This window comes from Cottoperca gobio, unplaced genomic scaffold (assembly GCF_900634415.1).
Source record: "Cottoperca gobio unplaced genomic scaffold, fCotGob3.1 fCotGob3_29arrow_ctg1, whole genome shotgun sequence".
Classification (NCBI taxonomy): Eukaryota; Metazoa; Chordata; class Actinopteri; order Perciformes; family Bovichtidae; genus Cottoperca; species Cottoperca gobio.
In genome coordinates, this window is record NW_021166909.1 from 14,066 (window position 1) to 36,500 (window position 22,435).

The following is a 22,435-nucleotide window of genomic DNA, read 5'->3' on the forward strand; positions in this document are numbered from 1 at the left end:
TGTTTTATTGCATTATGTAAAGCACTTTGAATTGCTTTGGTGTATCAATCAATCAAATAAAATTGTATTCATATAGCCCAATATCACAAACTACAACTTTGCCTCAAGGGGCTTTAAAATCTGCACATCATATGACACTTTGTGTGCTTACACCCTTGCAGTGGCTAAAGAAAAACTCTCCCCAAAAAATGTGTATGAAATGTGTTATGCAAAATAAACTTGTATTAAAAGTTAAGGCACTGGCCCTTGCCAATGTCTTACAGTATTGTTATGCATTATATTATTGACTTATTATTACTGATAACATCACGCAACATTTTGTTGTAGTTTGTTATACAAGTATGTTGTATACTCTTCGGTAGTTTAATTTACTGGATAATTGCATCATATTTTCTATGTTTATAATAGTTTCTAAAAAATGTTATCTGTCTGCAACCACTTACTAGAACTATAAAGGGTTAGGGTTGGGTTATACTTGAAAAGAATGAGTTTCAGAAATTGTCAAATGCAGCAGGAAAGTGTGTTGTGTTGAAGAACACTGGCACCTTTTAGGGTTAAAATTAGGGCTGTCAAGCGATTTAAAAAAATTATAATAAAAAAAAAAAAAAGTAATCTAAAATAATCGCATATATCAATATTTGCTGTGAGAAGCATTTCAAAATATTCAAATAGTTTTTTGGAAGATGAGTGAATCAATGAGTAGGCATTATAAACTGGTCAACATGTCTTTTATTTCAATACTTTTTCTCCAATATCTTGTTTGCCACAATTATCTTAGACAACACAGACCAACAGTTTGACATAAAGTGCAATTTAAAATCTGGCGTAACATCTTTCATTGCACAATAAATTTGAAAATTCTAATCTAAGAGCGCGATTAATCTGCATTAATTTTTTTGTCGCGTTATTTTTTCTGTGATTAATTAATCAAAATGAATTAATTCGCTAATTCGACAGTCCTAGTTAAAATAAATTTAGCTACAGTATACAGAACTTGAGTAAATGTACCTACCCATACTTACATTCTCCCACTGAGTACTGGTAGGCATTTGGAGAAGTTGTTCATCGTAAGTAAGGATTGAAGTCCAAGTCTGATATAAATTTGTGAAACGTTGTAGCACTTGTCTTTTTTCTTCCTCTGCACTGTACAGCCACATGTCTGCCTTGATCCGTTTGGAGTCACCAGCCACTTATTCTCACTGATTACTGAGGAGGAACAGAAGGCTGTACTGTGTGTGTGTGTTTAGACTAACACTATATAACTACATACTGTATAGACACAGGGAAGTCAGTAAGCTGCCACAGTCCTGGCAGATCTCAAAACGAAAGAAGTAGCGAGACCGTTGTCTTTTTGGTATTTCAGCAATCGTGCTGGCTGGTGTCCAGAATAAGTGACATTTGAATTAGCAAGAGGATTTCACTTAAAAGTTTGAATTCACCATTTGTGTGTGTGTGTGTGTGTGTGTGTGTGTGTGTGTGTCTATATACTGTATGTATTTTATCTAAGTTTTTTTTAACAAACAAATCTCAATAAAATGGAATACAAAATAACAACTTGAGAATTCATGTCTGGGCTCATTAGAATTAGGATCCTGAAATTGAGGTCATGGGCAGTTAAGGTTGAGAAACTGTAACCTACAGTTTTTGGTCTGAAATCCAGAATAGTTTCTTATCTGAACAATCATCAGCCACATCAGCTCATGAACAGGGACTTTAAAAACAGTTAAAAAGGAGGGTCATGTGAGCATGCATGGCAGTACGGTCACCCATATAATGCATTGTGTATCATGGTGATGCTGCTGACTAATTGCAATAAATTACTACAGACTAAATGTCCTTTTGCATTCTATTATTTAAACTATAGTATTTTGCTACATCGTTGCTATTTATTTATTTGCATTATTAGGTTTTTTTTTTAAACTGAGTGTTTCAGTAAATCATTTCAATACGCATTGTTTGGAGAAAGAAATGGCAAATGGGTTTCTCATTTTCCTACTGGCTGGCTTATTGTACATTAATGGCATTTGTGCATGTAGAACTAACATTGGCTGGAGCATTCCCACAGGCTTTAATCCAGTCTTCTATTTTATACCTCTTTGCCTGTGTCATTCCTGCTTCGTTTTGTTTTTGTCTCTCTGGCACCGCCAAGTGAGAAGGGTATCTCCGAGTGTGAAGTGCTCCTTCCCTCCTCCACTCCTTACTGAAAGCACCCTGCAGTAGCAGCATGGTAATTCTGCTCCTCTATCTTTCCTCTGCATCATGTTTACCTAGCAACAAGCATCACCCGCGGCTGGCCATCCCATTGGTCATTTGAAAACGCACCGGGGACCAATGGCAGGGCTGTTGCCATGGTACAGTGTATAGTTGCCGGGTGGAATTTTGCTGCAAGGCACGTGAGTCTCAGAATCTGCTTGCCTCCTCGTACTGCCGTTGTAATCCCCGCTGTCTGGTCGTTAGTACAGCTGAACGTGATTTGGTGGAAGCTTGTCAGTAATTCTGTGAAGGGAAATACTAATCAGTAATATAGGCATAGCAATGCAATTCAGGACTATCAACAGACAGAGAAATACAACAGGAAATGGCTGCATTGAATTCCACAGCCTGTTTAAGTCCACTGTTGAGAAGCTGCTTTTCTGCCAATGCAATATGCTGTATCACGACCTGATAATGTACTGAAGCAGTTTTATAGCTATCAGAACGACTTTTTGTATTTTAAATTAAAGCCAAAATCAATGAAAAAATATATTTAAAAAAATTAAGCTATTATAGCTCAGAATGAGTTTTAAACTGCTTTAAAAAATGTAAAGACAAACACTCAGAAAGAAAAATACATTAAAATACTGATTTATGTCATGACAGCACAAAAGAGCTTTAAACACATGAAGTGTTATTAATTATAATATGCACCAATGTGCATTTATTAAAAATATTATTTCATTTATATTATCTTATGAAAACATTTAATAGGTGAGCCAAAATATTCGTAAAATGATTTCTACACTTATTCTAAATGTTTCTTTATTCTTTCCACCATGGGCATTGTATTTTCAGTCCTGTTTCTTTGTCCGCTTGATAAAATTACTTAGTTTTTTTATATAATTTGTGTTGAAGGGCCTGTGGAAGGTAACAGTTAATATAATCATTTTAGTGAACAAACTAGCTACAAGCTAGTTATTTCAGTAAAATGATAATTAATGAATTGTTATAATTAACAGAGAAACTACAGAACAGTTGTATGGGTCACCGCCAAACACATAGTTTTATCTGTTGCGTATCTGTCTGTAATTGTAGAGCTGAGATAGTTGTGGGGTGTGCATGCCATGATTAAAGTAGACATGCGGTACCCTTCATGTTTCTCCTCAGTTCAAACAAACATATGCACACAGTAGGCCAGTGAAAAGCTGACAGAGTACAGTAATTATTCTGTATTTCTGTGTGCCCAGCCACCTTCTAGCATCCTATTGGTTGTGCATCTAATGGTATGTCTGTCCATGCAGAAATTGACTTGACATAAAATCAAAATGAGTGTGCATGCACACGTGAAATGGTCTGTTTATGGCCTAAACCATGTGTCAGCTTGTCTTCAATCACTGCAAAGTCAGTTCTTGATCAATTTGCACAGCTTTTTTGTTGCACCTCAACACATATTTTTCTTTGACTGGTAAGGTTTTTATGTGTCCTTTGAACCACATATTTCCAGTTTATTTCCTTTGTTTAAACTGTACTCCCTGTTTACATTCCCTGTGATATGTTGATGAAAAAACATGATATTTTTTATTGTCTTATTTGCACATTTTAATCATGAGATCACCCGTTTTTAACCAAACTCAAAATGTTAAGGTAAACATGATGTAGCAGGCACTGCCATATGGTCATAGAGTACATTATGTAAAAAAATACTTCTTGATGATTCCTATTAGGTTAGTGCTAGTTCATGTACAGTCAAGGTGAAGAAGGCCAATGCCTATGGGGCTATAGTTTATACACCATTCGTTGGATCTGTGTGTGTGGCGTAAACTGTTCCTTTGCAACATGCTTTATGTTATCCTGGCTCCCTCTCAGATAGACACAGTCACTCTGAGCTGGGCATTAGGTATTTTTAAAGCATACCACCTGTAGTGATACATCTGCATGTGATTACCATGCACAGGGTACTGCTATACTGTTTTGCTCTATAAAGTTACTTCCTGCTTGCTTATGACTTATCTCTTTTAATGCCAGCCTTATAATTATAGCATGTTATTAGGCCATGCTATCTTATTTTAGCTGTGGCTGGTCAGCTGTTTTTCAGTGTGTGGGAGTGCAGTGATTTGAACCATGGGTTCTGGAGCCTGAAGCTTGAGTAGATTACCAAGGAAAGCTGCAGAAACTGGAATCAAAAGGACTTGCAAAGCCACAATGCAGTAACTACACGTTCTGAGGTTTGCCTTGGAATTTTACTCAGTTTTGCAAACTATATTAACAATATATTTAAGATTTCTCAATTACCTCTTTTTTTTGTTACAGCATTTTAAACACATGTGTTGTTATTGCAATTTATTATTATTATAGGGCTTTACATACAGTATTAGCATAGTATGGCTCATATTGAAAGTGTTCTGCTGTTTCAGTCTGATACAATACAGAATTATTAGGGGAGACCTTACCTTTGAACAGTAGCTAATTACAGTAAGCAAGCAAGCGTTTTTATAAATTACAGAGTGATTTAATCTGCACAGGTTAACGATAAAATCACATTAAAAAGAACTGAAGTGACACACAAGTCAGTTCGGTGTGCGTTGTATTTTCCTTTAAGGAGCTGGTTTATGACACTGTTTGTGTGGAGCTGTTCCCAGGCAGCATTGTGCCTGATTTAGCCGGAATGCTCGGATAGCAACGGTAACAACTTTTAGCTGGAGAAGGGAGTCGCACATCTCAGCTGTAGAGTCACTCAGTGACCATGTGCTGCCCCCCCCCTCTCTCTCTCCCGACCGTCTCCCCCTCCTTCCCTCTTTCCCCTCCTCTCTCTTTCCCCTCCTCCCTCCTTTCCCTCCTTCCCCTCCTTCCCTCTTCCCCTCCTCCCTCTTCCCCCCTTCCCCTCCTCTTCCCCTCTCTCCATTTCTACCTGACATCTTCAAACTATTTCCGCGTCATTCCTGCCTCGCGCCGTTTGAAGAGACACTGGGAAACTAAGCCAACCGCCCCGCCCACATACCCGGCCACTACCCAATCACAGCCAAGTATGGGACTTTATGCAGCCAATTGCAGTGTAGCTGCCATCGCGTCGGGTAGCAACAGAGCCCAGAGGGTGCGTGCTGAGTGAGGGTAGAGCTGCATTTACCCGAGTACACAGAAGTTCAAACATTTAGAAACACTGAATGAACAAAATGAGCCTGTGTGTATAACATGGTGGCAACAATAAAAAGTAGTCCGCTGATTATAAGTGTAAGTCTGTAATTTTTGCCTGAGTCGCATGAGATATTATAAAAACGGCCATAATCGACATCGGTGTCTGCTTTCTTTTACTTCGTCCACTTGTTGCAGTTATAAGAGCAGTCTGTGTATTACGATATACATATGTTGTAGAGGGAAGAAACATGCCTTTAAAAAAAAAAAAAGGCGTTCATCAATATATTTATTAATCCTGTCACCTCGTCATTTTCTCCATCCCCTCCAGCCTGGTCTCCATAAACATTACATAGTGCGCAATCAGACCACAATAAACAAACATCAGATCCTAAACTGTATATACAATACAATTGAAGCTATATTTTTGTAAACCTTTTTTAGAATGTGATTATGTCAAGTTTCCGACTAATTCGTTTAGAAAAGTAATATTGTACTGGTAGGAAGTGGTTATAAATAGGCTATGTAGCAACCCCTTTTTTTGTCTGAGCTTTATCCATAAAACTGGATAACGGGTTTGAGTAAAGGTTGTCTATGTATGCGTGAATATAAAGTTCCAGTATATATATCCCGCTGTTACTATAAATGGCCAGGACAGCAGAGGTCTGCTGGAACAGACTAAGTGGTCAGAGGGAAGGTTACTGTCCCGCTACCTCACTTGGGTTGTTGATAACATGCTATAACACCAGTCGGCATCTAAGTGATGGATAATATGAACTTCTCCGTGAAATGTCGTTAATGTCGTGTTTTCATCCTGTATGTATATCTGTCCGGGTTTCACCGGTACTAAGTGAGGCTGCGCCAGACTGAGCAGCCCCGACCCCCGCCACAGGCACATGGTACAGTCCCTATCGCAGGGTGGGGGAGCTGTGTGGGAGAGGGGCACAGATTCCGTCTAACGGAGAAGCACGGAAAGGGAAACGGGCGAGAAACATGAATCGAAATCGCCCTTGTGAAGGTTTCCACCTTGAAGGAATAAAAAATATCCCCGAATTGTGAGAAGGACATGCTAAGGAGGACATTAATGTGAGAAAAGAGAGCGGAAGCAGACGAAAGAAGAGGCGCGTCAAGAAGCGATGTACGTCGTCTGACAGCAAGCTCAGGAACTTCACCGGATCTGCTTTCTTTACTTTACTTTACTTTGAGACGACTCTCAAGTTTTGGTTCGTTGTTGTTCAGACGGTGTTTGAGATTTTATTTAGGTGTGTTTACCTCAGAGGCTGACTTCTTCCTGGATCGAGTTCTGCTTTGGTAAACAGAAGACACTGTGTGAGTTTGGAGATATAATGCAGGCCGTCAGCGGCTTGTTCTGTCTATTTCTTCAACACGGGGAGACATTTGGCATCTAACCCCAAATACTGGATCCAAACTTTTGTTCCCCGATTTCCCCCCCCCCCCCAGCGTTACCCCCAAGGGACAGCGGTGCAGTGTCCCTGCTTGTAATGGTGCGTCACTTTGTTCCTGATAGCCCTTGAGTGTGGATCGAGTGTGGATCTCCAGTCAGAGGAACTTTCTCTGGAGCTGCACATCTATGTGAAACCAACATCTTGCACTGGACTGGTTTGTTTACATGTGTTTGTGCAACTGCTAGTTGTCACAGAGACATCCTGTGTAGTGTATGTGGATTTCATTATTGTCTGGCCTTATAAAAGGGCTCCTTTTCACCCTGGCAGAGGCCAGCCACCTTCTGCTGTAGGCGGGTGAAGGGGAGGCTCCTGGAGCGCCGGCTGGACAGGCTCTGTGACATTGTCAGAGAAGGGCTGTGTGTGTCACTGGATTAATCTGAGTGGTAGCATCACTCTACACTGCCCTACTCTGTCCAGTGACCAGTCCCCCTGAAAGCGCCAGTAATTGGAGCTATTTTTAGCGTAAGGGATGGGGTAAAAGCGGGCAACTGGAAACCCAACTCTCCTCCACCTCCTTCTCTTCCACCCCTTCTATCACACTACCTCACTCAGCCCACCTGTCAACATGCTGGGTGAGCCTGGTTAGCATACAGACTTGACTTGCAGCTAGTTAATGTGTTTTAAAAGTAGTGTGGGAGAATAACAAGTGGATGGACTTATTCTGCTGAATAACATAAGCCTACTGACCAGGGAATACTGGCTGTACTGTATTCTGCTGGTTAAGGCTGCACTGGACACAAACCTGTACTGGATTACTATTAAGATGTCTGAAGAAATATTAGCTGTGTGTTTTTGGTTCAACCTGCCCTGGACTAAGTGAACCTATTATAAGCAACTAGCGTCTATGCCTTTACCCCTCGGACATTTAGCTCAAACTCTTCATCAGAGTGGCCACTCGTTCGCATACTGTAATAGAAGAAAGGCCTACTTCTGACTACCCAAAATAAAAGTCACCAGCGACCTGGAGCGGTACAAACCTCCAGCACACAGAAGGAATGCATGAAACTGCCGAAACCAACGAAACAAAAAGCTAACCCGACTAACCAAATATTTTATTTCTCCCCACTCCCCATACCCACAGAGGAACAGAATATATATGTAGAATGAGAGCTCTATATCTATAGTTAACTCCACAGAAGACAGAGATTACATCCTTTATATTTTTACTTCAAAGAGACAAGCTGCCTGTACACCAGTTGGTTGCCTTAGAAACCACAGTCACAAAAAAACAAGCCAGAGAAGACGGTGCCTTTTGATTGGTTGGTCGGTTTCCCACCATTTCAAGATTCATTGATTTAGTTGGATGTAAACAGTTGAAGCGAACTCTGGGATTGAAAACACATCTCATGACAGACTAAACCCCCACACGCTCCGCCCACCTGTCAAAGCGTTTTGATTGACAGTTTTTCCCTGCTGGATTGAACTATTGCCAAGCATTTCCATGGTGATCACGTCATCATCCGTGGAGGACAAGACCGTGCCCTCTTGCAGGATGGTCCAAACAGAACCCTGGATCTCCTCCGCCCTGCTGCGCAAGAGCAAGAGTCAGTAAACACACTAAGTTAAACACACACGCACACGCACACACACACACACATACATGCATACATACATACACACATACACACATACACACTCACTTAAATACTCACAAACATACACACAATCATACACTCGCACACACACACACACACACACACACACACACACACACACACTCCCACACACACACACACACACACACACACACACACACACACACACACACACACACACACACACACACACACACACACACACACACAATTTCACTGTTCAAAGTAATGCTGTAAACTCTCTTCATTACTTCATAGTATAGCCGCAAGTGTGTGTGAGTGTGAGTGAGTCTCTGTGTTGATACTCTTTGTTTGTGTGTCGCTAATTTGTCATCATAGTATGCACATTTGAATAGTTTCTGTCAGTCATTTAAAGAGGTTTGATGTCTTTTATTGTGTGTCAGTATGATAACATGTTGCAGTGCCGCTGTGTGTGTGTGTGTGTGTTTTGCCGTTGAGTGGTAATGTTGAAGTTTGTAATGCATGTGTGTGACAGTTTGTCTGTCCAGCAACATAGTTTCAGCCTGAACTTGAACAATCATCATCATCTGCGTGTGAATAGGCTGCCGCTCCATGCCTGTCAGTTTGAGCTGAGGCAGGAAGCTCCGCCGTGTCACACAGTTTAGCCGATGTGGTCAGTCAGCTAACACTGACACTGAGCTGAGAGACGGGATGTGTGGATGTTGTGCATGATCAGATGTTTTACACTGCACACATGTTGGATATCACTTTGATTACTTATTACTCCTGATTTCATTTACAATATGAACCTATGCCAGTGGTTTCGAACCGGTGGGCCATAGTCCAAAAGTGCACATGGATCAACTAGTCCCAAAAAACAACTTTACTTTGAAATGCAGTGAATTTCCAGAACAACTATTTTATTAGTGACGCTACAAAGTGCAGCAAGTAGTCTGTCAGTGTTGGCTCTGCTAGCCAAACGATTATTGCCTTCATATCCATTGACTGTCGAGGTCCTTCCATAGTTTACCATGCTCATTGCAGAGCCTGAAGAAGCTAGCTTGCTCCACAACATTACCAAGGAAGTTTATACAGAATACATTCAGCTCGCTTTTACTGACTCTGAACACAAAAAAAGAAATACTGGCCTAATTTGAAACCAAGCTTGTAAATTACCTTTCTACATCACGTTGTGCTAAAGCAGCTGTTTATCAACCAGTTCTTTATATCACAACTATTTACTTGTTATGCTTGTCGAGGCCTAAATAAGCCTGAATTAGTTGTAACTGCTGTTTCTCAGCTCTTAATGTTGTTTTTAAGCCACACGTGTACTCTTTTGCTGCAGTTTTCAGCCTCACTCACAATTTTATTTTAATTGTACTTTAAGTCAGTGAAATATATTGAAGATGCAGCACAGTTAGCGATTCTCCTCACAGCAAGAAGGTCCTGTGTTCAAATCCACAGACTAATACTAAATTGTATTTGCAGCATTATTTACTCGCATGTATACAGTCAGTGAAAGAAATCTACTTGGCGACATAATTGTTACACCAGGGTTTACTGTTCAACATTTTAATCAGTAAGAAGTATGTTCTTATGGTTTATCTCATCTGACAAAATATACATTGTCTATAATAATACAGTGACAGATGTTCATGGGACTTCACGTGTTCTCGTGACTTTAGTTGTGTGCGTATGTTTGTAAGAGAAAGCATGAGGACAAGGCACACTTGATGTATTGTGACACATTTTCTCCTCTTGACTGGACTTTATTGTTATGTAAAGACATGCCAGTGTTGATAGTTTATGCCAGTGTGTTTTGGGGATGAAAGAAAATACAAATAATAATATAACCATGAAATAATACCAAGTTTATAGATTTTATATAGACGGTGGCTTAAAGAATCTGGGTTCAGGTTAAATGAGCCATGGCCACATCTGTGTTATTTTGACTCTTCTCATGTTTAATGAAAGGAGGTTTCTAGTGGCCTGTGCATGTCTGGGGTCATTCATTAAAGGCTCCTTAGTCCAAGTTAGTTATTCTCAACAACTTGCAGTTCTTGGTCTCTGGTTGCAAAGTTGTTCTGTGACAAAATGACTCTGATACCCCTGTGTCCTTATTGGTGGCAATGCATGTGAACATGCACAACTTTTCATGTGAATAATTGACAGCAGTTAGAGGACCCCTGTATCTTAGAGAAGACAAGCATGAGCCATCATTTCCCAGGTTCCAATTTGTCCAGGGGGCTTCATTACATCTCTCTCTCTAGCTTTCCCGTCATCTCTCTACTATCGCAATCTGAAAAAGGTATGAAATGCTAAACTAATAATAATAATAATGATTGACAGCATTCTGTGCTGCATCACTGTTTATGAGTGTGGGTTCATTTAGAGATTGACATCACACTTGTTTTGAAACTATGTGGTGGATGTATGTTTTTTATGGCACAGTCAGTTTGTATGTGTGATAATCAAATGAAGGCTGAAGGTTTTTAGAACTCTTGCACGTGATTTGTGGACATTTCTACACATTGGACTTCACAGAGATGTACATGTGTTACAGAATGTAATATAATGTACCATAAATGGGTTAAATGTTGTAGCTTGTTCTGCATGTTTATATGTCTACATGTCTATGTTACAGACAAATCTAGAAGTTGTATCGTATAATTTAAAGTATAACATTTGTTTGTCCATGGCCCAGTTCCAATTGTCTTGTAGCCTCACATAATTTATTCAAGGTCACCTGTGGCATCCCCGTCAGTGTGTGAGGGCTCCAAACCCTGATTGATGAACAGTACATCCCTTAGTGAAATCTTGTTCCCCGGAGAGAAAGTCTTACACCGTATGTAGTTTAATGAAGTTGAGTATTTGTTGTTTGCTTTCCATTGATATGTAAAACAGTTCTGTCAGACTAGATCATATTGGATGTCTGCCATCTTAAGACAAATAACGAACATATAGTTCTGGTTAACAACATGTATGATTATATTTTGAAGCAAAACCTCTTGCTGACATAATCAATGTTTTCTTTGTTTTTCTTTTTTATAAAAAGAAACTAAACATTTTATGCAATTCAACTGTCATTGCTGTGTAAACGTCACAACGCTTTGCATTACAGAAAAGTGTGCATAAAGCACTTTAAAATGTTATTTTAGATCGGAGCCCTCCAACGCTCAGGGCTGTCTCTCTGATTTCACCGTGAGACAGCCCTGAGCCTTCTCACACTTTGCAGGAGCAAGTGATAGAGTCTATGAGTTCACAAGGAGGGACACGGGAACTGGGCCCATCTGTTACTCATAAGGGTCTATCACAGCGGGAGCCCCAACCCATTTGCTGTGGTAACTACTGTTTATATGTAAAGTAACTGTTGATTCAAAACTGAAGCTTTTACTAACCAGTTGTGTGTCAGCCTGTTTCACAATAGCTGGCTGCACTATATTGAAATATAAATAGTGTCAGGTTCATTGTTTTGTTTTTAAAATCTGTGTAACTAGCTAGTCATACTAGTGATTATATTTTCATGAGATAGTATCTGGATCAGTCTGTTGAATGTGCTGATAGCAGATCAGAATCACAGAGTAAAACTACAGGACATAGTTATTTTCATTTACTCTCAAAACTTTACAAACAGCATTCATGTCATCTTCTGGGTTTAGATTATTTCAACTCCTAGTTTAACTTTCAGTGGGAGTTTTAGTGATCATTAAAAAAAAAACTTGATAAATGTAGGCTTGGGTAGCTTTGTCTTGTTAACGTCTTTCCATCAAGCTAGCATTCACTTAATGTTGCAGATACAGGTCCCAATTAGTCACCCTCACTTAACTGTTCCTGCTCTTAATCTTGGTTTCTATGATGGCAGTTATTTGTTGTATGAGTCCTTCATGGTCAGTGTTGGTCCTTATATCACTTGTGCCACTTACTAATTCCTGAAAACATACAACTTATTTTTGTTTGTAAAATTTGTGGGGAAAAATGCATGCAGTCAACATCTTGGAAAACGTTTTAAAAAGGTTTCAGTGTTGCTTCCAGCAGCACTACAGCTGAAACTACGAACAACCTTCTCATGACTATTGATGCAGCTGCTACTTGACTTGCAGCCTTTGCCACACCTGATCACAGCGTTGGCATTGGTTAGCTTGATCAATTAGTTTGCCTATTATCTGAAATGAAATGTTGAAATGTTAATTTTCTCTATTAAAATGTCATGTATGGTGTACCTCACAGGTCCCTTTTGGGATAAGTTGTGTGTCTTCACTGTTATGCCAGTGACTCTCAGTTGTAGCTCCCTGTTAAGCCCACTGTTGTTCCTCAGTATACCGAGTTCTCTACATCCTTCGTGGTTGGTGTGGAAAAACTGGATATTGTAAGTTCTGTGCATAACACCACTTGTGTAATTTAAAAAATGAGATACAACATGCTCTCTTTCTCAGCACACTGATTTACTTTAGCCGACTTTAGCTCATCTTCCAGGTCTTTAATCAGAGCTAACAACCACGTCACACTTGTTTAAGCATCTTTACACCGGCTTCTTGTATAAAGCAGGTTGGATTTCAACATCTTATCGATTGGCTGTAAGGCATCATGCTCTGTCCCCTTGCTATATTTCAGACCTTTCAACCCCACATGAGCCTGTGCAGAGGTGTTCATCTGTTTTAGAGTTCAGGAAGAAGCCTAGCTTTTGTCTTTAGTCAGTTGCTTTTTATGTTTGCCTTCTTGTGGAGCACTTAGAAGAGTTCTTTATAAATAAAGATTATCTGTGCTCATCAGTGTTCCTATAGCATTATCTTCAGGTAAGGGGGGCTCTGGCCAGGATTCAATGGACCTGTGTAGTCTATATGTATTTGAGTCATCGACATGTTGGATGTTTGCTATTGTGATGATGACTGACTGGTTATTGCAGTCTGTGAGTGGCTGTTCACTGAGCCTTACTCCTTTCTTCCATGTGCTCTGCCAGTACTGTTGGTTTGGTCACTTATGATGTTACTGCACTGCTGGTACTACAGTTACATTTTTGTCTCACTGCTCCTGGGAGAACATTACTTGTCTTTTCTTTGTTGGAGACAGGCAGGCCAGTATAGTCCTGTGATTCTTATTGATTATGTGTCAGTGACTAGGATCTGTGAAGACGTATGGTTGTATGCACTTCTTGTAATAACAGGTTCATCTGTCTGTATCATTATCATTTGAGATTCTATTGTATTTGAGCACAATCACCCAGTTGCCAAGCATGTGTAACATATGCAGCCAGCTTGCGACGTGTCTACACAGAAGATGTTTTTGCAGTATTTTTCAGTCATCCATCGCACATCTGAAAGAAAGTGATACATTCCTATTTTTTATCAATAAAGCTGTGTACACAGACGTAAAGGCTCGACGTGCATGAACCTGATCCAAAGCATATTTATACGCTTCAAGTCTACTTTGTTTGGTTTTTACACGTGTTACTACAGTGAGTCGGTGAGTGTGTGATGGGCAAAGGTCGCTGCCAAAACGCCAGCATGTAGCTGAGATGTTTTACTTGCCCGATAGCCAAACTTACGTGTCCTAAATGGAAAATGTAGACCAACTTTTTCTGTGCCGAACTCAGTGTAAAGGGTTAATAATTATCTCAATCAGCTGTTAGCTAACTGTGTTGATGTGACAGATAAGACTCTAACTCTAAATCTTATACTAAACCTAAAGTTTATTTATTTGACTGTCTCCTTGTCCCTCTTGTATCTGCGCTTGCATCAAGTATCAGTTTTGGTACAAGTGGGAACATTTTGGGTGAAGTTGAAATGTTTTTTCTACGCACAATGCATATTGATCTTAACTGACAAATGCAGGGAGAAGAGCTGCAAACAATCTCCGACTAGGAATGTGTAAATGAGCAGCTTGTTAATATCACGGCCCCATACAGGGCGTGCATCTGACTATTACTACATGTGTGTATTCTGTAAATGAATGTGTTTAGATGTATTCTTATGGCGTGTATGACAATAATTTAGTCTTATTGTTCAGCTGCAACCACGGTGGTGTGAAACAGACTTGGAGCAAATATAAAATAAATATAAGAACATAATTCAAAGCGGTAAAGAGGTTTAGGTTAATATCTAGTGAACACCCACAGCATACATAACAGTACCCGGAGCAAAGTAACACAAGACAATGTATACAATCATATATATTCACTTATCTGTGTAGTTATTAATATATATCATATATATTCACTTATCTGTGTAGTTATTAATATATATCATATATATTCACTTATCTGTGTAGTTATAATATATATCATATATATTCACTTATCTGTGTAGTTATAATATATATCATATATATTCACTTATCTGTGTAGTTATTAATATATATATCATATATATTCACTTATCTGTGTAGTTATTAATATATATCATATATATTCACTTATCTGTGTAGATATATCATATATATTCACTTATCTGTGTAGTTATTAATATATATCATATATATTCACTTATCTGTGTAGTTATAATATATATCATATATATTCACTTATCTGTGTAGTTATTAATATATATCATACACACTTATGGGAAAAACCGCTGGGGTCGGGTGCGCTGTCACACGGGTGGCAGTGATGGTCAGGGACCTCGACGGACCAGACCCGGGCAGCAGAGGCTGGCTCTGGGGACGTGGAACGTCACCTCTCTGTGGGGGAAGGGGCCGGAACTAGTGCGGGAGGTGGAGCGCTACCAGTTGGATCTGGTGGGGCTTACCTCCACGCACAGTCTTGGCTCTGGAACCGTACTCCTGGATAGGGGTTGGACTCTATTCTTCTCCGGAGTTGCCCAAGGTGTGAGGCGTCGGGCCGGGGTGGGGATACTCACTAGCCCCCGGCTGAGCGCCGCTACGTTGGAGTTTATCCCGGTGGATGAGAGGGTCGCCTCCCTACGCCTTCGGGTTATGGGGGGGAAAACTCTGACTGTTGTTTGTGCCTATGCCCCAAACCGCAGTTCTGAGTATTCGGCCTTCTTGGAGACCCTGAATGGAGCCCTGCAGGGGGCTCCAGTAGGGGACTCCGTAGTCTTGCTGGGAGACTTCAACGCACACGTAGGAAATGATGGAGACACCTGGAGAGGCGTGATTGGGAGGAAGGGCCTCCCTGATCTAAACCCGAATGGTCGTTTGTTGTTGGACTTCTGTGCTAGCCATGGAATGGCCATAACAAACACCATGTTCATAGATAAGGATGCTCATAAGTGCATGTGGTACCAGAGCACCCTAGGCCAAAGGTCAATGATCGATTTCGTAATCGTATCATCTGATCTGAGGCCGCATGTTTTGGACACTCGGGTGAAGAGAGGGGCGGAGCTGTCGACTGATCACCATCTGGTGGTGAGTTGGATCAAGGGGTGGGGGAAGACTCTGGACAGACCTGGTAAACCCAAACGGGTAGTGCGGGTGAACTGGGAACGTCTGGAGGAAGCCCCTGTCCTGGGGATCTTTAACTCACACCTCCGGCGGAGCTTTTCAGCCATCCCTGTGGAGGTTGGGGGCATTGAACCTGAGTGGGCGATGTTCAAAACCTCTATTGCTGAAGCTGCGGTGATGAGCTGTGGTCTCAAGGTCTTAGGTGCCTCAAGGGGCGGTAACCCTCGAACACTGTGGTGGACCCCGGTGGTCAGGGAAGCCGTCCGACTGAAGAAGGAGTCCTTCCTGGTTATGTTATCCGGGAGGACTCCGGAAACAGTTGCAGGGTATCGAAGGACTAGAAGGGCGGCAGCTTCTGCCGTGTCAGAGGCAAAGCAGCGGGTGTGGGAGAAGTTCGGAGAAGCTATGGAGAAGGACTTTCGGTCGGCACCAAGGTGCTTCTGGAAAACCATCCGGCACCTCAGGAGGGGGAAGCGAGGAACCATCCAAGCTGTGTACAGCAAGGGTGGGACCCTGCTGACTTCAACTGAGAAGGTTATTGGCCGGTGGAAGGAGCACTTTGAGGAACTCCTGAATCCGACTAACACGCCCTCTATGGTTGAGGCAGAGCTGGAAGCTGATGGGGGATCATCGTCAATTTCCCTGATGGAAGTCACTGAGGTAGTCAAACAACTCCACAGTGGCAAAGCCGTAGGGGTTGATGAGATCCGTCCAGAAATGCTGAAGGCTTTGGGTGTTGAGGGGCTGTCTTGGTTGACACGCCTCGTCAACATTGCGTGGAAGTCTGGGACAGTGCCTAGGGGTTGGCAGACCGGGGTGGTGGTTCCCCTATTTAAAAAGGGGGACCAGAGAGTGTGTGCCAACTACAGGGGTATCACACTTCTCAGCCTCCCTGGTAAAGTCTACTCCAAGGTACTGGAAAGGAGGGTTCGGCCGGTAGTCGAACCTCTGATTGAAGAGGAACAATGCGGATTCCGTCCTGGTCGTGGAACAACGGACCAACTCTTCACTCTCGCAAGGATCCTGGAGGGGGCCTGGGAGTACGCCCATCCGGTCTACATGTGTTTTGTGGATCTGGAGAAGGCGTATGACCGGGTCCCCCGGGTGATACTGTGGGAGGTGCTGCGGGAGTATGGGGTGAGGGGGTCACTTTTGAGGGCCATCCAATCCCTGTACGCCCAAAGCGAGAGTTGTGTCCGGATACTCGGCAGTAAGTCGGACTCGTTTCTCGTGAATGTTGGCCTCCGCCAGGGCTGCGCTTTATCACCAATCCTGTTCGTGATTTTCATGGATAGGATATCGAGGCGTAGTCGTGGAGGAGAGGGGTTGCAGTTCGGTGACCTGAGGATCTCATCGCTGCTCTTTGCAGATGATGTGGTCCTTATGGCATCATCGGCCTGTGACCTTCAACAGTCACTGGATCGGTTCGCAGCCGAGTGTGAAGCGGTTGGGATGAGGATCAGCACCTCCAAATCTGAGGCCATGGCTCTCAGCAGGAAACCGGTGGATTGCCTACTCCGGGTAGGGAATGAGCCATTACCCCAAGTGAAGGAGTTCAAGTACCTCGGGGTCTTGTTCGCGAGTGAGGGGACAATGGAGCGAGAGATTGGCCGGAGAATCGGAGCAGCGGGGGCGGTACTGCAGTCGCTTTACCGCACCGTTGTGACGAAAAGAGAGCTGAGCCAGAAGGCAAAGCTCTCAATCTACCGGTCGATCTTCGTTCCTACCCTCACCTATGGTCATGAAGGCTGGGTCATGACCGAAAGAACGAGATCACGGGTATAAGCGGCCGAAATGGGTTTTCTCAGACGGGTGGCTGGCGTCTCCCTTAGAGATAGGGTGAGAAGCTCAGCCATCCGTGAGAGACTCGGAGTAGAGCCGCTGCTCCTTTACGTTGAAAGGAGCCAGTTGAGGTGGTTCGGGCATCTAGTAAGGATGCCACCTGGGCGCCTCCCTAGGGAGGTGTTCCAGGCACGTCCAGCTGGGAGGAGACCCCGGGGAAGACCCAGGACTCGGTGGAGAGATTATATCTCCTCACTGGCCTGGGAACGCCTCAGGATCCCCCAGTCGGAGCTGGAGGATGTGGCCCGGAGAAGGGAAGATTGGGGTTCCTTACTGGAGCTGCTGCCCCCGCGACCCGATCCCGGATAAGCGGTAGACGATGGATGGATGGATGGACTTATGTGTGTAGTACTAAATAAATTCATCTTGAACCTTTAAATCAATTAAGTTTTCATTACTTTTCATTTATAGTTCGTGTAAATTAAATACACAATATATTCATCATTATATATATTATTTATTTAAATTCATTTATATTTTATTTGTCAACAAGTGTCTCCAGCAGAGAGAAGAGTCTGTCCATCCTCTCCCTGCTCTCCATCCTCTCCTCTCTTCTGCCTCCGTCTCCTTCTCCCTAAAACAAAACAAAATGTCAGAGCAAGTTTAGCTATACACCACTAAACAAAAGCAGATTAAGTTGTACACCTGTTATAAATAATAACATATATATAATCAATCCCATCAATTGCACTGGACTTTAAGTGACATTTAACTGTCACAAAACCAAGCCGGTAATATGAAGTATAAATTATCTATACAATCCCCACAATCTATGTAAAATATAAATCAACATTTACAACTCTTATGGTTTAAAAATTAAGGTCTTAAAAGTTCTATTTTCAAAGGCTAACTTAGGTCGGATGCCGGCAGCCAAGCTGCATCGTACAGCAGCTCCTAGCAGCTAGCTTAGCTAGCATCGGCACTAACATCCCGTAACTTTTAAGGACTCTCCGAAATCGGACAGCCCTGTCGCAGCTGCTGTGACGTAATCGGTCTACAAATGCAGCCTCCGAAGGCTGCAGCCCCTGAATTGAGACACAGCTAATGTGAAGAGGTTAAACTTCTTCGTATTTGTCTCATATTGTAATTTGTTCTTCATTTGTAAAATATGACTTTTTGCTGACAGCACACGTGTCCCTGTTTATGATTGGTCATATGCTGCCCCTTTTTATGTGAACGCACTCAGTCAGACTGAGAGACTCTTGGTTCACTTATCGAGGTGATAACCACAGTCGTAGGAGCGGGATGGTGGTTGTTGGGGTTAGTGAAGCCAGATAACACAAAGATATCCTGGCTGTGTTGAACTGTCTTCATGGTACAGGCCTCTGGTAGGCTAACATGCAGGTTTTCATAAAACTGAATGTTTGTGTGCATAATCCAAAAAACCTGATCAAGGCCAGGATATCCTTGCACATGTAAATGCACCAGTGTTTCCCACAGGATTTTGTGAGACTGTGGTGGGTGGATTTAAGATTCTCTAGGGGAAAGATTTTATACATTTTAAATTTAAATGCAATCTTGTGCCTTTTGAGAGCTAAATTAGGTTGGTATAGAGAGCTTTGTGGTTTTGTAAACCATTTCTGGTTAATAATTGTGTGCTCTTTAAACAATCATAATTGGTTGTATAGATATACAAATCTAATCCACTGCACCTGCACCTGCCCCCACCCTAACCCACCTCACAAATGCAGGTACACATACACACTCCACACTGCTAATGAATTTTGCACACATCTCTCTGTATATTGTAGGCTATGTGCATGTAGCCCTAGTGTTCTTTTATTTATTTTCTTGTAGGCTGTTTATTTCTCTATACCTAGTGTTTCCTTGTGTGTCCAGAGTGGAAGGGAAATTAAGAATTTCATTGTACAGGGAAACTTGTTTTTAACTGTGCATATGACAATAAACGCTTTTACTTGATATGAATAGTGACATGATGAAAAACTGTCAAACACACAAAGCATGGTAATCGAGTCGGGGTACGTGTTTCACAACGGGTCAGGTGGGTTGCTGATATAGCTGCAGCACTGAGGACAGTCCGCTGCGGTTGACTGTTGCGTTGGGAACAGGGGGCCCCCGTCCTTCCCTGCTGGCAGAGAGAGAAAAGGCTCAATGGGGTAAACCAATAGCGAAGCCTGATATAGCACGTATACAATAGAAGTGTATGTGTTGCCCAGCTAGGTAAGTAAGTTCTCTATGCAGCTCACTAACAGTCATTTTTAAACATACACAATATACGATAGTAAGAATTATATCAACGACTTCTTAATGCATTTGGTTTGTGTTGCTGTATTAGCTAGTTATCATGTTCAAAGCTAAGTGTAATTGGACCAGCTGGGTTAATGGGTTGGGCATGAGGACCAAGGTAGCTTTAGCTCCATATTTTAGTAATATGTCTGGAGGGTATCTGTAAAAGAATTGTTCATAGGGTTTAAATAAGGGATAAACTACTAATGTTTAGTTCATGTGGGGTTTATACCTTACCTTCCACAGTTTTAGCAAGTAATGCAACATATAAATGCCTCAATTTAATTTAAACAGCAACCTGAGTAAAAGTTTATTATCTGAGCATACACTAAATTTGTTTGAATCAAACTATAATACTCAGTTAGCACTGTTTTGTTTTATTGGACTCGATCTCTAAACTACTCACACTTGGTCTCTAACTTAAGTGGTTTTGTCTACAATCATGTTTAAATAGATTTGTGTACATCCTAGTAGTTAAGAGACCCTTCTTCAAGACAGTGTTGCACAACTGTTGGTCAGCATTGTTTTTCATCATCTAACAACTTGTGAGCAGGGAGCATTAGTTTGTGGATGTACTGTGTGTTGCTTTGATGCCTGGAGTGATTCCTTTACTGTTGCCCTAAATATTGTTATATCATTGTGCATCAACACAACACTAATGGAGAGATGTCTCTTACTGAGACACACTGACTGCTCAAGTCATCTGATTAAAGTCAGGAAAGATGGGAGTGAGGGATGACGGATTGATGAATAGAAGAAGAGAGAATCAGTTTGAGGGGTAGGGGGGGTTTGAGAAAGAAGGAAGGATGATGAAGGAAAGGGGGAGGAGAGAGTGGCTGGTAGGGTGGGTTGGGTTGCTAGGGGAGAGTATGTCAGACTGCTGCTGCTGAGAGCCTTCCTGCTATTGGAAGCTACTTGCTTAGCAGGAGAGAGGCGGAAGAGGAGAGAGAGAAGTAGCTAATGAGTATTGTAGGCTGGTTGCTGAGACAGCACTGGGTTTATTTATAGAGTGCTGGCCAGCCAGCCCTTAGATACCGACAGCGAATCAGCTGACAGAGAAAGAGGGGGCCCCGGCCAATGGCAGTGTGAGAAGGGGGATGCCAGATTGAGGAAGTGCTGTGAGTGCCTCTCAGTCTCTTAAAGAGACGGTGCAGATTTCTCAGTACTAGGCAGATATTCTCTCTCTCCAGCAGTGTCATATCTATGAGCAGGCCAGGACCAGAGCACCACAACAGCCCCAGTGACAGTGATTGGATTATCTCTCTACCTTATATCACACAACACAGTTCAATACAGACGTTCAGCACTGCGGAGTGTTTTTTTATCTTCACAAATACAACCTCATTTAGGCACAGAGGTCTTTTTAAATTATGGGGGAAAAAATGTTGAGCACTGTTTAAGGTTCATAATAGTGGTGAGGAGCCTATAATTACAAAAGTTGTTCTTACATCTTAAAATGTAATGTTTATAGTGATATAAAAATAGCCCTGAAATGTTTTTTACTTGGACTGTTCTTAGAGCACATGACAAACAGACATTACAAACCTATGTAATTCTATGGTTCTTTCCCAAGAGACTCAGTGTAGCCTTCTTTATCTGCTCTGATCTGCAGTATTGTCAATCAGCTTGTTAGCAGGGCCAATCCATGCTGGACTCCTCCATCCACCACGTTGTATCTCGCACGAAGTCTTAACTGACACCTGTGGTCGTGCAAGTAAATAGATTGAAAGCATTTCTAAAAGTTTGGCCATGTTCAGCTCACTTCGGTACTTCATCTAATTGACTGAGAATCTTCACTGTTGTCTGATGTGCTCCGATCATACTCCTAATGCAAACTATTTCCTGCTGCTTCACAATAATATCTTTATGCATATAGATATAGATTTTATATTGCAATGACATTCTGCCTTTAGCCGGTTGGTGACAATTGCCAATAGTTTTTCACATTATGCATTGCTGATATTGCATTAACACAAACCCTGTCATTCTTGGTGGGTAAAGTCACATGCATTGCTTTAAAACAACATTATTTCACATTTCCCACTTAATGCAATGGCTTTCTTTTAATGCTGTTGCCTTTTCTGTTATGTCAGTAGTCATTCTTGACTAAAACTGAAGCATTGCATTAATTTAGTCGAAAGTTATACAGACGTCAGTCGTGATCATTTGCATGTGCACATTTTGAGCTTTTCTATCATGGATATGTGATATTCCACATCTTACCTTTTGTTTGGTCTTTTGATTTGTGGGTTTTTTGAAATCTTTTCTGCAGAGGCTATCAGTGAGTCCGCAGATGAAGGTTCAGATTCACAGGCTATTGTCTGCCTGTTCTCTGTGTGACTATCTAAAACTCAACACATGTGCAGGGCCAATGATGGGTTTCAGCGCAGATAAAGTTTGAGGTTGTTTAGATGTGTTGGTACATTAGCTACATCAGATACAAATTATGAGATCCTTCTCGCCTCAATGGACAGGGTTGTATAATATAATGTATAATTGAACCATTCAGACATAAACTATTTGAAAGTGAGTAAGTGCAATATTAGTATTTGATATTTAATCTTTCACATAGCTGGTCCAAATCTAAGTGGACAGTGTCTTTTT

At 41.7% G+C, this 22,435-nt stretch overlaps 1 protein-coding gene across 1 annotated transcript in view; it reads left to right on the forward strand.

Moving 5' to 3' along the window:
• Positions 1-6,255: 6,255 nt before the first annotated feature.
• The window catches only part of dyrk1b (dual-specificity tyrosine-(Y)-phosphorylation regulated kinase 1B), a 33,849-nt gene continuing 17,669 nt past the window's right edge, over positions 6,256-22,435 (forward strand). Inside the window, exon 1 of the mRNA XM_029427201.1 lies at positions 6,256-8,335. Coding sequence (XP_029283061.1) covers positions 8,233-8,335 — 103 coding nt within the window. The 5' untranslated portion in view covers positions 6,256-8,232. The remainder of the gene's footprint in view (positions 8,336-22,435) is intronic.